Genomic DNA, 18666 nt, shown 5'->3' with positions numbered 1-18666 from the left:
TCCGTCACTCGGATATGCCCCTAACTAGGGCAGTACACAGTATCGTATATCTTCATACTCGTGGTTATGTACATGAATGTAGAGACTGGATAGCGTAGACGAGCAGGGCACTGAGGCTCGATCATAGTAGAGGAGACTGCATTCCACTCTTAAGTAGTGGTTGTGGAATGCGAGGCAGTATGAACATCTGAGTATGAAACAGCTTAAGGTGTGTAGTGAGGGGGGGGGTCTGCGGCAGGACAGTGTTGCGTCACGCGCAGTACATCACCCGCACCACACTACTCACTCAACACTCAGCTTGTTTCCTCCTCACACAACATTACTGTGAATATATAAATATAATAATTAGACATGACATGAGTATATATAGTTAATATGGGCTGGAGGGATTAAGTTACTTTACTGAATTTGACATAGCAAGTAACAAAAGGTATTTGGGCATAAAATTACGTTAATTTAATGTAATTGATAATTATTAAGGACGAGACAGAGCGTCAGCAATTACATTACAATGACCACTTATGTGTTTTATACTAATAGAATAAGGTTGGATTCTGAGAGCCCACCTCATGATCCTAGCATTCTTACTCTTCATGGTGTTTATATAAGTGAGTGGATTGTGGTCTGAAAAAACGTTAATTTTAAATGGGGAAGTGCCCAAATACACGTCAAAATGTTCTAAGGACACCACAAGAGCTAGAGCTTCTTTCTCAATAGTGGCATAATTTTTCTGGTGTCGTTTAAGCTTAGATGAATAGTAACATATAGGATGGAGAATGTCAGTGGATGTTGACTGTTGGAGCAGCACAGCACCCACTGCATAGCCACTCGCATCTATATGTAAAAAGAAGGGAAGATTGAAATTAGGACTCTTCAACACAGGAGCAGAGGATAGCAAGCGCTTCAACCTTTTGAACGAGTCTGAACAATCTCTAGTCCAGGTGAACTGAACTTTGCTACTAGTAAGCTCAGTGAGGGGAGCTGCAATCTGAGAAAAGTTTGGACAGAACCTGCGATAATATCCTGCCATACCCAGGAATCTCTGTACTCCTTTCCTGTCCTGTGGCACTGGAAATTCAGAAATTGCACGAACCTTAGCCTCAATAGGAGCAACCTCACCTTGGCCGATACAAAAGCCTAGATAGGTAATCTTGGCTTGACCAAAACTACATTTAGCTAAGTTAACAGTGAAGTTGTAGTGCGTCAGTCTCTCAAACAATGCTCTGAGACGCGTCAAGTGTTGTTCCCACTCGTCACTGTACAACACTAAGTCGTCAAGGTAGGCTTCTACTCCTTCTAAGTTGTGGGTCAACTCGTTCATTATACGTTGGAATGAAGAAGCCGCGTTACATAGGCCGAAGGGGGTGACGAGGTAGTTAAACAATCCATCTTGAACAGTAAAAGCAGATATTTCTTGAGCACGTTCAGTAAGCGGGACTTGATAATAGCCTCGTAAGAGATCTAAACGGCTGACAAACTGGGCTCCTGACACACGGTCAATAAGGTCGTCAATGCGAGGTAGAGGATAACCATCAGGCAAGGTGACAGAGTTCACTTTCCTGTAATCAGTGCACATCCTGAAACTACCGTCAGGTTTAGGCACTAAAATACAGGGAGATGCCCATGGACTTTTACTGCGTTCAATAAGTCCGTGAGATAACAGAAAATCAACCTCTTCTCTCAATGCTTTATGCTTCGTTGGACTCATCCTATATGGTGATTGCTTAATGGGTGATGCTCCCTGTACATCAACGTCATGTACACCCAGAGTACAACGTTTAGGAACATCACCGAACAATTCAGGGAAATGCAAAATCATGTTTTTAATATTACCAGCTTTATCAATTTCAAGGTTACTAAGAAAATCGTCTAGTGATTGTAGAGTCACTGAATTTTCTAAACGAACCTCTATACCTCTAGAGATGTCAGGTAGACTGACGTTTTCTTCCTCTGTTATAGGAAGAATAGAAGTAGTAGGTAGAGGACTAGCGTAGTATGCCTTAAGCTGGTTAACATGGTACACATGATTAGATTTCTTTTTCCCAGGCGTACGTACCAAATAATTTACGTCGCTAAGCTTTTTCACTACTTCCAGGGGACCATCATACCTGGCTTGTAGAGCATGACCTGGTACTAATTTCCGAGCCATCACCTTATCTCGTGCTTTAAAAGAACGAGAGACAGCACGCTTGTCATAATGTTGCTTCATTCTAGCTTGGGCTGAAACTAGGTTTTTCGAAGCTAGCTCTCTAGCGGCTGTCAAATGTTGCTGCATTAATGAAGGTGAAGTACTCAGTGATGGATTTGATTTTCCTGTCCACACGTCTTTCAACACTGCAAGAGGACCACGCACTTGGTGTCCGAATATTAATTCAAACGGACTAAATCCGAGACTTTCTTGCTCACTTTCTCTCATAGCGAACAGAAGAAAAGGTATACCCTCATCCCAGTCTCTAGAAAAATGTTCACAATAAGCTCTCATCATAGACTTCAATGTCTGATGAAATCTCTCTAGAGCCCCTTGTGACTGTGGATGATAACTGGTTGAAAGTACAGACTTTATTCCTATGTGAGATAATGCTTCTCGAAAGATCTTAGAAGTGAAATTAGATCCCTGATCTGATTGTATCTCTCGTGGCAATCCAACCTGGGAGAAAAATTTCATCAGCGCTCTCACAATAGCACGAGCATTAATTTTTCTCATAGGAATAGCTTCGGGATAGCGTGTTGCAGCGTCCATAATAGTAAATAAGTATTGGTTTCCTAGTTTGGTTCTAGGCAGAGGACCAACACAATCAATAATAAGACGTGAGAATGGTTCACCATGCACGGTGATAGGAATGAGAGGCGCAGGTGGAGGTGTGTGCGCTGGCTTGCCTGTCACTTGACACACGTGGCAACGTCGCACATGATCAGCTACTGTTTCCTTCATCTTTGGCCAAGTAAAATGTTTTGCCAGTTTACCGAGTGTCTTCTTGACACCCAAATGTCCTCCTATGGGACTATTGTGAGCAAAATCAATGGCTTGTTCACGAAATGTAACTGGTAACACAACGAGATGCTTAACTGTGTTGGAAACACTATCAGCTGACAACTTGCATGTATTTTTCTCCATCAGTACACCGTTACTATAATAGTAACAATTATCGAGATCCTTTGCTTCACTCTCAGTAACTGCTATATCTCTCAGTTTTTCCAGTGACTGATCAACAAACTGATCCTTGATTAAATCATCATGAGTAAGAATTTTAACGTCAGTTGTGTCCTGACTAGGTTGATGACCGGGGGGAGTCAGTGTTAATGATCCTGGGCGCAGAGCGTCACTAAACAACATATTCAACCCCAAATCATCGTCATCAACTAACTCAACAGGAGACAAGGATGGTTGTTGAATCTTTGACATAGCTCTAGTAATTGCACTGAGAGGAAATAAAATAGGTTTCTCTCTACAAGCTTCAATGGCATAATTATCATCAGTGTTATTATCAATCACAAGTGGTTCCTTACATATACCAGCATGAAGGATATCGTTCCCTATCAACAAGTCCACTGAACTGATGGGAAATACACCACTGGATATACCCACTGAAATATAACCAGTGTAATAGCTTGTTTCAATATAAACTTTGTGCAGAGGCACTTTTATAACAGCCCCTCCATAGGCTTCTAACAATACATCTATCTTGCAATAGGTATCGTCAGTTATGGGCAGTACATCTTCTCTTAATAACGTGAGATAACTGCCAGTGTCTCTGAAAGAAATTATCTCAGTTAGATGTGATTCGTCAAATCCTACTTTATCTCTCGAAAAGTAAGGACTCATCGCTGAACGAATCTTTTCGTCAGATACACTTTCTGACGCTAGTCATCTATCCTGAGTAACATTATCTAAAACAGTAGGATAAGAGGAATTGCTAGGATTTTGGTGCCTTTGTTGCTCGGAAGAGGATACAACTTGTGTGGGGGCGCCAGCCGCACGACTGTATCTCGCATCTCTTTCTAACTTATAGCAATACTCTCTAGTATGTCCTTTTCTGTTACAATAGGTACATTTAACTTTCTTCTTTTCGATACCAGATTTCTGTCTAGCCACAGAGACAGATTCAGGATTGTGAGTTTTCCTGGTAAAGGTACAAGAAGTTACAGTAACAGGTACATCAGGCCGGCAATGAGCAGCTGATTTAGGTTGCCAATTTCTAGGACAATTTTTAGTTACCTTGTTTCTGAGTGTTTTAGTACGTACAAGGTTGTGAGAAATTTCGTAATTGTCTGCTAATGCTGCAGTTTCCAGAATATCTGAGGTAGTATGATCGATCAGATATTCTTGTATGTCAGCAGACATACAGTTGTTAAACTCTTCGTGTAGTAACAACTGAACAAGGCTGTCGTAGTTGGTACACTTAGCAGCTCTAGACCATCTCTCAAATGCAACTTTTTTCTCACGAGCAAACTCTACACAAGTTTGATCTTGTCGTCGTTGTAACGTACGAAAGGCTCTTTGATAACTTACAGGTAACAAGTTATACGTCTCTAGAATAGTTTGTTTGACAGCGTCATAACTAATGTACTTAGCAAATGGCAAAGCAGCCGTACAAGTTTGAGCTCTTCCTGTCAAAGCAGTATGAAGCAATGTTGCCCAGTGCTTACGTGGCCAGTTCATAGCACGAGCCTGGTTCTCAAACACATCAAAATATGTGTCTAAGTCACTTTCAAAAAACTTAGGAACCATGGATGCAGCTTTCTGCACATTAAATGTGTCCTGTGATCTATCAGTCTGTTGTCTTAACAGACGAACATTTTCTCTTTGGAAATCTTCTTCGTTCAATCTCCTCTGTGCCTCTATTTGTGCAGTCTGCAACATAAGGAGGCGTTCAAACCTCTCAAACTGTTCCTGAGAGATAGGACCAGTGGGTAATGGAGGAGTAGGGAAATTAACATGGTCTGGACGGTCCTTAGGTCGGACACTTGGTCCAGCCGTCTCTAGAGAGTCTAGATCTGGTCTAGGATAAGTAAATACAGGTGTAGTATACACTGTACTAGTATTAGGCTGTGTCATACTACCAGCTACACTCTGTACTATAGTGTCAGTGAAGGAAGGAGCGAGCGAGAACTGAGCTACACTAGGGTCAGACACTAGGCTCACTTCTGGCTTAGTTGCTCTTTCTTCAACTTCAAATAGAGCCATACTTCCTAATTGTGACACTAGGCTTTCTGAATCTGAATCATAATCAGACATCTCTGTATGAGCAGGAAACAATATATCTTTAATTAATGCTCTGACAGTTTCTGCGGAGTAATTCCTGTTATACGTCACACCGAGATACTTGGCTACTTGCCAACACGTCTGAAGTTTTAATGTACTTAACTCAGACAAAGTCAGAGTATCAATTAACTGTTTCACTTTAGCATACATCACGAAAATAATTGTACTACGAGAGAGTGATTATGGGAAACTATAATCCTAATAGGAATTTTAGTGTTGGATGTCTTAGAGCTAGAGCTCATAAACAGTATTTCCATCTCCTTGGATCAAGAGACTCAGTCAGGTACATACATCCACCTGGTATGTTGTACAAGACTAAACTCAAAGTCTTCAGATTAGGAAAGTACTCAAAGTGTTTGATCATAGAAGTACTAGTATGTCAAACTGGACAATTTCTCCAACACCTTGGATCAAGAGCATCCCGGACAGGCCCCCATTTGTTACAAAAAACGCGATTCTAAAAGCTTAGAGATCTCCAGTGAATACTAGAAAGGACTGCCCTTCTAGCATCCAGCCTGTTACTGGGTTTTCGTAACAAGTAGTCAGTATCCTTGTCCAATTATCCATTAAAATTCTGTATTATTCAATAGTGCTTCAGGATTACAACTGGTAGGCTACTAACTAGAGAAATTAAAATTTAATAAATTTATTAAGTAGTAAGTTGTCTAGAGGTATATTATCAAATTAAATTAATTACAGCAATCAAAATAAAATCAATCTCTCGAGTTCAATATTATTGTGCTGAAAGCACATATCACATTTATAATTCTTAAGTACCGTCAGGTACATTAACATTTAATAAGATATTACAAATATGTACAAGTAAGTGTGTATGCGTGTAAGTGCTCTTAAGTAGTTAGCTATGTCTCAAGACTCGAATAAGACTTAAACAAGTGACTGACAAAGTCCTCAAATAAACTAACTTCTTGACCGACTGGCAACCCGAACAGTCTGCTTGAACAACAAAGAATGCTAAGCCCAATAGCAATGCAATATCAAGCGACTGCGACACAGAATCAGGAACTGGGAAATAATATAACGACACTAAGTAGGGACCATCAGCAGATCCTCCACTAAAGTTACAAAACTCCCATAAAACTGAATCTACGTTCAGCATAGGAAAAACGCGACTGTGACAATACACAGAAACCAGTACAAAAATTAGGTCAGAAGCTATAGCTCGGGACCTGAGATGTTCAGAGTGTCAATGTGACACACAACCTCAGTACAACGTCGAAAATCACTAAGTCTTTACAATGTTCTGTGAACAAAGTAGCAACAAGAGCAGCAGCAACAGCAACAAGAGCAGCAGCAACAGCAACAAGAGCAGCAGTAACAGCAACAAGAGCAGCAGTAACAGCAACAAAAGCAGCAGTAACAGCACCAACAACAGCAGCAGCAGTAACAGCAACAAAAGCAGCAGTAACAGCAACAAGAGCAGCAGTAACAGCAACAAGAGCAGCAGTAACAGCAACAACAGCAGCAGTAACAGCAACAAGAGCAGCAGCAACAGCAACAACAGCAGCAGTAACAGCAACAAGAGCAGCAGCAACAGCAACAAATGCAGCAGTAACAGCAACAGCAGCAGTAACAGCAACAAAAGCAGCAGTAACAGCAACAAGAGCAGCAGTAACAGCAACAAGAGCAGCAGTAACAGCAACAAGAGCAGCAGTAACAGCAACAAGAGCAGCAGTAACAGCAACAAGAGCAGCAGTAACAGCAACAACAGCAGCAGCAACAGCAACAAAAGCAGCAGTAACAGCAACAGCAGCAGCAGTAACAGCAACAAGAGCAGCAGTAACAGCAACAAGAGCAGCAGCAACAGCAACAACAGCAGCAGCAACAGCAACAAGAGCAGCAGTAACAGCAACAGCAGAAGCAATAAATTTAAAGAAAACACTCGTAGTGAAATGTTTTCCTCAATGGATCTGTGGTGTATATAAGTAACTTTGTTGAGATCGCGTCATGGTTGCAGGTCCACTAACATGTGTCTCGTTGCAGGTCCACTAACATGTGTCTCGTTGCAGGTCCACTAACATGTGTCTCGTTGCAGGTCCACTAACATGTGTCTCGTTGCAGGTCCACTAACATGTGTCTCGTTGCAGGTCCACTAACATGTGTCTCGTTGCAGGTCCACTAACATGTGTCTCGTTGCAGGTCCACTAACATGTGTCTCGTTGCAGGTCCACTAACATGTGTCTCGTTGCAGGTCCACTAACATGTGTCTCGTTGCAGGTCAACATTCAGATGAGCAAGTCTGGGGAGGACCTACACATGCACTTCCCCATCACCATCGCCACCGTCCCTTTCCGCATCCCGAACTCCAACCAGCAGCCTCACATCACATACAGTGAGTCTCATCCCAGGTGCAAGTGCTCATCATTTCAGTTCTGGAGTCTTGTTCACTTCTCAAGAGACATAGTCATCTCAGGTGGACACACTCTCAGCTCTGGGGGGACACTCAGGGGGGGAGACACTCTCAGCTCAAGAGGGACACACTCTCAGCTCAGGGGGTCACTCAGCTCAAAGGGGACAATCTCAGCTCAGAGGGGACACACTCTCAGCTGAGGGGGGACACTCTCAGCTCAGGGGGGACATACCTTCATCTCAAGGAGACACACTCTCAACTCAGGGTCGATTCAGCAAGACGACCCTGTTGAGGCTAGAAAGGTAGATAGTTTTAGCATAGGGCCAGTTTTAGAAAAGCTATTCTCTCTAACGCAGAGAACCGCACTGCTAGTGTAAGCAGAACAACGTTCCTCTTGTCTTCTATCAGAAAGAAAACAGCTATTTTCACCAATGTATTGGTTGGGGTGAAGAAACGTGAAACAGAGCAGACACTGAAAGCGTTAGTGGCTGGAGGAGCATTGAGGTCTCTAGTCAATTACAGTAACTAGATTCGTTCCCATCAGCTCTGGTCATCCCAGATGAAAGAGAAATAAGAAATGGATTACTAGGATATGTATTTGCTTGACGAAATGCTAGTTTAACATCCAGAGGATGGAAGGTGCTATTAAAATCTTGCAGACTGGAAATAGGGGAAGGTGAAAGTATTGGAGTTTTCACGGAGAAGTTGATTAATGAGAGAAGAAGTCCGTTTAGAATGAGAGAAGACAGATTTGGCGAAATTAAATGAATAGCCAAGGTGAGAGAAGTAGCTACGAAGAGCGGAGATTTCAAAGTCGACAAACTGAGGATGGCAGATGCAGGAGAGAAAGAGAAAGAGGAACACTGCTCTTGATAGATGATGCATAGTAGCGAAAAGCAGTGACTGCAAATCCAACTCTGCATTGCTTTCTCCTGCTCCGTGTACATCAGAGGTGATCTGCATAATCAGGGAGACATTAACTGCACCCAGCGCCCTACTAACCCAATATTCTGCCCACAGGTGTGTGTTGTGATCACGTGGAGGGTGGAATGTACACCGGACCTGAGTTCCAGTTGGGACAGGTGTACGATGGTGGACTGGACAACCACCCAGAGTCTGTGTTGTTGTACAGGCCTGTGTACGCCTGCATACCCAACGCCAAGTTGAACAACACTCCCGCGGCTCGAGCCAGGTTCCTGGTGGACCAGCAAGACGGGGGCAGCCTCAGAGTAGCCAGTGTCGGAGGGGCACAGAGGACGGGTAGTGTTTCCAGGGCACACAGAACGGCCAGTGTTTCCGGGGCACAGAGGGTAGGCAGTGTTGGAGGGGCCACCAGGACATACAGTGTTGGAGGGGCCACCAGGACGGCCAGTGTTGGAGGTGCTAAGCTCAGTGCTGGTGGCTCTACGAAGGTCAGTGTTGGAGGAGCCACGAAGACCACTGTTGGAGGGATCATCAAGACCACTACTGGTGGGACAGCAGCAGCCAGGACCGCCAGTATGAGTGCTGGACCACTCAGTGGTCCCGTCATGAAGAAAAGAAGTGCCAAAAGACTCGCATCCAGAGACCCAGCAGATATAAAGACCTCCACTATGTAATACCGAGAAAGATTCTTATTGTTATTGCTGGTGATGGTGGTAGGTGTAGTGGTAGTGGTGATGGAAAAAATGGTGGTGGTAGTGGTAGACGGTGGCAGATATGGTGGTAGCGGCAGATATCTTAAAGCCATTAACAGTTTCATGACTATTATTTGTATCCATGGGTACTCAGACCAGAATAGCAGCTCCAGTCCCTCGATCGGGAACCCTTCATCAGCATCAAGGTACCAGTAAATGAACAGTATTTTGTGTCATCTCATGAGCCTTATAACGATAAAATTAACTCTTCTATAGTTTACTCATTTTATGTATTACACGAATTTATGCTATCATTGTAGAATATGTATGTTATCTTTATTTAGATTTAGAGTTTTTCAAACTTTAACTATTTTTGCAATGTTGTGCCTTGGTTACATTTTTTTTTGTTGGGGGGTTAAGTTTATGGAATACACGAGGGTCGTCAAGGCTTCATGTCACCTGTATACCAGCAGTCAAGAATACTTTAATACCTAAACACTGAAAGATATACAGCTCTGTGTATATATACACTGAAGGACATATACACTGACATAAACACACCTCTCAATATATATACACTGAGGAACAGACACTCAGTGGCCACTTTATTAGGTACACTTGTACACTTGCTACAAATATCTGATCAGGCAATCACGTGGCAGCACGTCAATGCCTAAAAGCAAACAGACGCGGTCAAAAGGTTCAGTTGTTGTTTAAACCGAACTAGAGAATGGTGAAGAAATGCGATCTAAGTGACCAAGTGGAATGATTGCCATTGTCAGACGGGATGGTCTGAGTATCTCAAAAACTGCTGATCTGGGATTTTCCCGTACAATAGTCCCTAGAATTTAGAGACAATGGAGCGGAAAATACAAGTGAGCTGCAGCTGTGTGGGCGAAAACGTCTTGGTAATGAGAGAGATCAGAGGAGAATGGACAGACTGATTCAAGCTGACAGGAAGACTACAGTAATTTAGATGACCAAACGTTACAACAGTGGTATGCAGAAGAGCATCTTTGAACGCACAACGCGTCGAACATTGAAGTGGATGGGTTACAGTAGCAGAAGACCACACTGGGTTCCATTCCTGTCAAGTAAAAACAGGAAACTTAGACTACAGTAGGCACAGGCTCACCAAAACAGTTGAAGATTGGAATAATGTTGCCTAATCTGATGAATTGCAATTTCTGCTATGACAAGCAGATGTAGGGTTACTATTTGACGTAAACCGTCGAGATGTGGTGGAATGGGAGATTCGCAGCAGGAATGTGCAGCCCATAAATCTGCAGCAACTATATGATGCTATCAGGTCAACCTGGATCAGATAAGGAATGTTTCCAATACCTTTTTGAATCTATGCCACGAAGAATTCAGGCTGTTCTGGGGGGAGCAAAAAGGGTCATACCCAGTGCTAGAAAGGTGTACCTAATAAAGTGACCACTGAGTGTACACACCTCTAAATTCATTTACAAATCTTACTAAATATACATTAAGATGCAAACCTTTCAGTGCATATACACCGAGGGATACACACCACTCAGTGTAGATGCACCAATGATACCTCTTAAGTGTATTAACATAGGGATACCTTAGTGCCCAGATACTGAAAGATACAGACCTTTCAGTGTCCATATACTGAGATACACGACCCTCAGTGCAAAGATACCGAGAGATACACCTCTCTAAAGTGTATTTAGCTTGAGAGATATACTCCTGTGCCAACAACCTTGTTATCTAAACAAAGATTAAGTTAGGTAAGGTTTGTCAGGAAACAGGACAAGTGTTTTCCGACGCGGGTCTTAATCAGATGATGACCCGTCATTGGAGCTTTTGGTCATCTGACCGAGGCCTTTCGCTGGCTTCCCCCTCCACCCTTTGAAAATTAACCAGTTATGAAATCTTAATCAATATAACTGAAAAAAATCTTTATGTAATATTTTTCAGTACTTTATTTATAGCAATAAATTTTTGTTCATTATAACGGTTACGATTTCATTTATTTACTAATAATAAAAATTCCATTGTAAAATTTATTTGTTGTACACTTTTCCAAGTGCGAGGAATATGTAAATGTATATGTAAATGTATATGTAAATGTATATGGTGTAATACTCGCTCTTCAGATTTTAGATATATATAGAGTATATGAGTTTACCTCTTTGATGTATATAGGTAAGCATTATAACTTTCTATATAAGTTGATGTATATAGTAGGCTAGATCTACATAAGTTACCCCCCATCTCTTGGTGTATAAACTCTCGGTGTATATAGCACACTCTATATACATTTTTTCGTATGTTGATACATAGAGTACGCTATATACACATTTTATGTCTATGTATATAGTAGGCTATACACATTTACCGTATGTTGATGTATATAGGTGTGTATACATTATATATATATATATATACTATATAGTTAGTCTACCGTCTGTAGTAGACTAACCCGGACCTGTGGGCAAAACGTGGCTTTGGGGAGCGGTCGAAACATCTCGTTGTCGACTATACTGAAGTAGAGATAAAGGTTTCAGAGAAGATGTTTTGTTTGGACAACGTTTCGCTTTATGTGGAGACTTGTGACTTGGTGAAGCTCTATGCTGCGCGAAATGTGTTGAGGATCTCTCCCCACACAGAGCGAAATGCGGCTTGATGAAGCTCTACAGTGTAGAGCGAAACATAGCCTGATAAAGCTCGACAAGGTGAAACAGGACGCCAAAGCTCTATATTGTGTCCTGATACAGCTTCACATAAAGCTAAAGACAATAAAGCTTTACACGATGAAATATGACTCGGTAAAGCTCTACACAAAGTGAAATATGACTTGATAAAATAACAGTGAAACGTGACTTTATAAAGCTCCACAAAGCGAAGCATTATTTAGCTCGACAGCGAAACGTCTTAATGAGGTTTCACACAGTGAAACGTGATTTGATAAAGCTCTTCACTGGGTGAAACATGTTCTGATAAAGCTCCACACTGTGAAATTTGCATTAATAAAGCTCTACTTGATAAAGCTCTACACAGCAAAACAGGATGATATGGTTGTGTATGGTTGCATTCAGAGTGAGCTTGACTTAATAAAGCTCTAAACAGTGAAACATGACTAGATAAAGCTTTACACAGTGAAGAATGACTTGATAAAGCTCCACCCTGGGAAACTTGACTTGATAAAGCCTTAGCCAGCGAAACATGACTTGATAAAGCTCCACATGGTGAAACATGATTTGATAAAGCTCCACACAGAGCGAAACGTTGTCCTAGTAACTCTGCTCAGCAACAATCGTTGCTTTCCATCTTTGTAGTAAGTCTTCAAGTGGTCGTCAAACACTCGTCAGGAGACACTGTCCTCTTTCCTGACGGACAAAACACCGCTGGCACTGGTGCAGCTTGTGACCTACACTGACATATACCCATGAACACTGAGCTTTACGTGTTAAACACTGTAGCTTTCTTAATGCTGTTGTATGTGAGGTAAAGTCACATTTGAGAGAAACTCGTATATGTGTATATACACAAAGTGTGGCTCTTACATAGAGTAGTATACCTAAATATATACATTTTGATGGTATGAGGCATGTATGCTTGCCTGTAATACGTATATACTTTGGGATAGCCTAGTTAGCATTGCTAAAGGTAATCTAGGGAGAAAAAAATAATACCACAGAGGGGAAACTATCATAGATAGAAAAAAATATAATCACAGAGGGGAAACTATCCTAGTCAGCCGATTCCCTCCCTAACCTAGACTAGAAATTTGACTTCTTCCTGTGAGATTTTTTTTCTAGTCACCGATAAAGACAGTAGTTTAAATATATATTTATGTAGATTTATGGAATCTTTTCGAGTAGGATACAGTGCAGTAGCTGGCTGCAGTGATTCTCTCTGTTACATAGAGTATTGTAAATCTATGTTTTCCACATGTGATTTATCAGTCACAACAAAAGGTCTTTGTACTTTTGATATTAAATATAGTCTAGGTATGTTAAATTTATGGTAACGCCTTATTGGTAAAAATTATATATATATATATATATATATATATATATATATATATATATATATATATATATATATATATATATATATATATATATATATATATATATATATATATATATATATATATATATATATATATATATATATATATATATATATATATATATATATATATATATATATATATATATATTATATATATATATTTCAAAATATAGATAAATGTGTTGTTAATGGAAGCAATGTTGAGGAAGTTTTAGAGGATAACGAATAATTAAAATATATTGGCTGGTTGTTTATGTTATTTTATAAGAAGGTTTTACACAAACACACACACACACATACACACACCGCAGACACAATATAGTTTAGATGGCCAAAGACTGCAAACCTCACTCAAGGAAAAAGATCTGGGGGTGAGTATAACACCGAGCATATCTCCTGAGGCGCACATCAATCAGATAACTGCTGCAGCATACGGGCGCCTGGCAAACCTACGGATAGCGTTCCGATACCTCAGTAAGGAATCGTTCAAGACTCTGTATACCATTTACGTCAGGCCCATACTGGAGTATGCAGCATCAGTTTGGAATCCACACCTAGTCAAGCACGTCAAGAAATTAGAGAAAGTGCAAAGGTTTGCAACAAGACTAGTCCCAGAGCTACGGGGATTGTCCTACGAAGAAAGGTTGAGGGAAATCAGTCTGACGACACTGGAGGACAGGAGGGTCAGGGGAGACAAGATAACAACATATAAAATACTGCGCGGCATAGACAAGGTGGACAAAGACGGGATGTTCCAGAGATGGGACAGACACAAGAGGTCACAATTGGAAGTTGAAGACTCAGATGAATCAAAGGGATATTAGGAAGTATTTCTTCAGTCATAGAGTAGTCAGGCCGTGGAATAGCCTAGAAAGTGACGTAGTGGAAGCGGGAACTATACATAGTTTTAAGGCGAGGTATGATAAAGCTCATGGGGCAGGGAGAGAGAGGACCTAGTAGCAATCAGCGAAGAGGCGGGGCCAGGAGCTATGACGACCCCTCAACCACAAATAGAGTACAAATAGGTGAGTACCCTACATACATACACACACACATACATACACACACACATACACACACACATACATACACACACACATACACACACACACACACACACACACACACACACACACACACACACACACACACACACACACACACACACACACACACACACACACACACACACACACACACACACACAGCAACCACAAATAGGTGAGTACAAATAGGTGAGTACACACACACACACATACATACATACACACACACAGACATACACACACACATACACACACACATACATACACACACACACACACACACACACACACACACACACACAGGAAGACACACAGTCACACACACACACACAGTCCTAGGACCAGTGCTGTTTCTGGTATTTGTGAACGACATGACGGAAGGAATAGACTCTGAGGTGTCAGATGACGTGAAGTTGATGAGAAGAATTCACTCGATCGAAGACCAGGCAGAACTACAAAGGGATCACAGGCTGCAGACCTGGTCCAGCAATTGGCTCCTGGAGTTCAATCCCACCAAGTGCAAAGTCATGAAGATTGGGGAAGGGCAAAGAAGGCCGCAGACGGAGTACAGTCTAGGGGGCCAGAGACTACAAACCTCACTCAAGGAAAAAGATCTTGGGGTGAGTATAACACCAGGCACATCTCCTGAAGCGCACATCAACCAAATAACTGCTGCAGCATATGGGCAGCAAATCTCAGAACAGCATTCCGACACAATAAGGAATCATTCAGGACCCTGTACACCGTGTATGTTAGGCCCATATTGGAGTATGCGGCACCAGTTTGGAACCCACACCTAGCCAAGCACGTAAAGAAACTAGAGAAAGTGCAAAGGTTTGCAACAAGACTAGTCCCAGAGCTAAGAGGTATGTCCTACGAGGAGAGGTTAAGGGAAATCAACCTGACGACACTGGAGGACAGGAGAGATAGGGGGGACATGATAACGACATACAAAATACTGAGAGGAATTGACAAGGTGGACAAAGACAGGATGTTCCAGAGATTGGACACAGTAACAAGGGGACACAGTTGGAAGCTGAAGACACAGATGAATCACAGGGATGTTAGGAAGTATTTCTTCAGCCACAGAGTAGTCAGTAAGTGGAATAGTTTGGGAAGCGATGTAGTGGAGACAGGATCCATACATAGCTTTAAGCAGAGGTATGATAAAGCTCACGGCTCAGGGAGAGTGACCTAGTAGCGATCAGTGAAGAGGCGGGGCCAGGAGCTCGGACTCGACCCCCGCAACCTCAACTAGGTGAGTACACACCACCTCACCTTAGCCACCTACCCCTCCCCCAAACCATCTAACCCCTCCCCATACCATCTAACCCCCTCCCCCAACTACCTCCCCCCCCTCCAATAACCACACTCCCCCTCCTCTATAATGATCCATCCTCTCTCTCTCTCAAGCATGTACTCCCCCCTTCCCTAACCACCTCTCCCCCTTCCCTAACAACCTCACCCTAGCCACCTACCCCTCCCCCACACCATCTAACCTCTCCCCCAAACCATCTAACCCACCTCCCCAAACTACCTCTCCCCCTCCAATAACCATCCTCCCCCTCCCCATAACCATCCATCCCCTCTCCCCCAACCATCCATCCCCTCTCCCCCAACCATCTATTCCCCTCCCCCTAACCACCCCTCCCCCTTCCTTCTGTGGAGCAACGGGGGAACCTAGAACTAGGATGAGAACAAGGGGCTCGAAGGACGAATCTGGGGGGGGGAGGACTGGGAAGCAGAGCTCAAGAAAAGGGACGAAGACTGGGGAAGGAGACTAGAGGAGCTGGTAAGGAAGATGGAAGAGAGGTTAGAAGCAGAATGCAGAAGGTGGAAGCAACATGCCACAACAGCAGAAAACAAGATAAAGAGATTAGAAGAGGAGCTGAGACATCTGAAACAGCATAGAGACAAAGATATTACAGAAGTAGCATCGGCAATGGCTACATCAGACGCAGACAACGGGTCTGAAGGGAGCATGGAAACTAAACTGTATGCAGAGGTCCTGTCAAACCCACATGGGGCTAAAACAAAGACAGGGAGCACACTAGGACAAAATGTGAGGTTGGAAGACATTGAAGGAACTAGGACATGTGCAGGGACCTTACCAGACACCTGTGAGGGCCAGGAACAGGTGAGCAGGAAGGAGAAACCAAGGAGCATAGGGGCCATAGCTAGGGAAGGGACTGAAGAAAGGAACACTCCACGGGAAGAAACTAAAACACATCAGAGGAGGCAATGGGAGTCACAGTGGGAGGTGGAAAGGGAGAGATCAGAGTTTGTCTATGGGCTACACGAAGCTAAAGGGGAAACTTATGAGGAAAGAAAGCAGGAGGAGAAAAAAGCGATTGAAGGTATCATGAAGGTGATAGGCGAGGGGGAAATGACCCAGGTGGCAAATTTTCGGAGAATCGGGTGGTTCACAAAGAAAAGGAATCGGCCTCTCAAAGTAATTTTCAAAGTAATTGTCTATGGTCCAAGTCGGACCGAAACTTCGTCGTAAGCTTCTCTCTTTTATGTGCGGGTTATTTGTGTATAGTAATTTTCAAGGCAGAATCAACCCGAACCATGATCCTGCAGGAGAAAGCACGGCTGAGAGGCAGGCAGGAGTTCATGAGTGTGTACCTCGATCGAGACAGAACACAGGAGGAAATGAAGACGAGGAAAGAGAGAGTTCAGAAACGAAAGGAGAAATGGGAGGAAATGCAAAAGGAGAGCAGAATAACCCAGGAACTAGTGAAAGGACAAGCACACCCCCCAGAAACACCTGCAGAAGGACCCCAGCCACGACACCCCCAAGGCAACTGAACAATCCAATCCAACCATCACACACCGATCCCTCTGTTCCCACCCCCCGCACCACAGTTACAGTATTAGAACAGAAGTTGAAGATTTGGTACACAAATGCGGATGGATTAACGAATAAACATGAGGAATGGCAAGAAAGAATCAATGAGAAGTCCCCCAGGCATCATAGCAGTTACAGAAACAAAACTCACGGGGACAGTAACAGATGCAATCTTCCCACCAGGATACCAGATCATGAGGAAAGATAGAAGGGGCAGAGGGGGAGGTGGGGTTGCTCTGCTAGTAAAAAACAGATGGAAATTCGAGAAAATGGAAGGCATAGATGAGATGGGAGAAAGAGACTACATAGTAGGTACACTTCAGTCTGGGGAACACAAGGTGGTCATTGCAGTGATGTATAAACCACCACAGAACTGCAGGAAGCAAAGAGAGGAATATGATAAGAGCAACAGAGCAATGGTGGACACACTTGCTGAGGTGGCAAGAAGAGCTCACTCCAGCAAAGCAAAGTTGCTGGTTATGGAGGATTTCAACCACAGGGAGATTGACTGGGAAAACCAGGAGCCACATGGGGGTCCCGAAACATGGAGAGCCAAGATAATGGACGTGGTGCTGGAAAACCTCATGCACCAACATGTTAAGGACACTACCAGAGTGAGAAGGGAGGATGAACCAGCAAGATTGGACCTTGTGTTCACCCTGGGCAGTTTAGACATTGAGGACATCAAGTATGAGAGTCCCCTAGGAGCTAGCGACCACGTGGTTCTGTGCTTTGAATATATAGTAGAGCTGCAAGTGGAGAGAGTAACAGGAGTTGAATGGGAAAAGCCTGACTATAAAAGAGGGGACTACATAGGGTTGAGGAACTTCCTGCAGGAGGTCCCGTGGGACAGAGAATTGGCAGGAAAGCCAGAAAATGAAATGATGGAATATTTAACAACAAAATGCAAGGAGGCAGTGGAAAGGTTCATTCCCAAGGGCAACAGAAACAACGGGAAGATCAGAACGAGCCCCTGGTTTACCCGACGGTGTAAGGAGGCAAAAACAAAGTGCAATAGAGAATGGAAAAATTACAGAAGACAGAAAATAGGGAGATCAGTCGCAGAGCCAGGAACGAGTACGCACAGGTAAGGAGGGAGGCCCAGCGACAGTATGAAAATGACATAGCTTCGAAAATCAAGACTGACCCGAAACTGTTGTATAGCCACATCAGGAGGAAGACAACAGTCAAAGACCAGGTGATCAGATTAAGGACAGAAGGGGGAGAACTCACAAGAAATGACCAGGAGGTATGTGAGGAGCTAAACAGGAGATTCAAGGAAGTTTTTACAGTAGAGACAGGAAGGGCTGTGGGAAGTCAGTACAGAAGGGAACATCAAGAGGGAATATACCACCAAGTGTTGGATGACATACGAACAACCGAAGAGGAGGTGAAGAAGCTGCTAAGTGACCTTGATACCTCAAAGGCGATGGGACCGGACAACATCTCCCCATGGGTCCTTAGAGAAGGAGCAG

The 18666-nt window shown here is 43.0% G+C and overlaps 1 protein-coding gene across 1 annotated transcript in view; it reads left to right on the top strand.

Moving 5' to 3' along the window:
* LOC138851487 (arrestin domain-containing protein 2-like) overlaps window positions 1-9448 on the top strand; it is a 108861-nt gene extending 99413 nt beyond the window's left edge. Inside the window, exons 7-8 of the mRNA XM_070080684.1 lie at window positions 7499-7613; window positions 8652-9448. Of these exons, the coding sequence (XP_069936785.1) occupies window positions 7499-7613; window positions 8652-9229 (693 nt within the window). The 3' untranslated portion in view covers window positions 9230-9448. The remainder of the gene's footprint in view (window positions 1-7498; window positions 7614-8651) is intronic.
* The last annotated feature ends 9218 nt before the right edge of the window (window positions 9449-18666 follow it).

Source organism: Cherax quadricarinatus, unplaced genomic scaffold, assembly GCF_038502225.1.
Source record: "Cherax quadricarinatus isolate ZL_2023a unplaced genomic scaffold, ASM3850222v1 Contig772, whole genome shotgun sequence".
Lineage (NCBI taxonomy): Eukaryota > Metazoa > Arthropoda > Malacostraca > Decapoda > Parastacidae > Cherax > Cherax quadricarinatus.
Note: the sequence above shows the minus strand (reverse complement) of the source record. Positions and strands in the feature narration are given on the sequence as shown.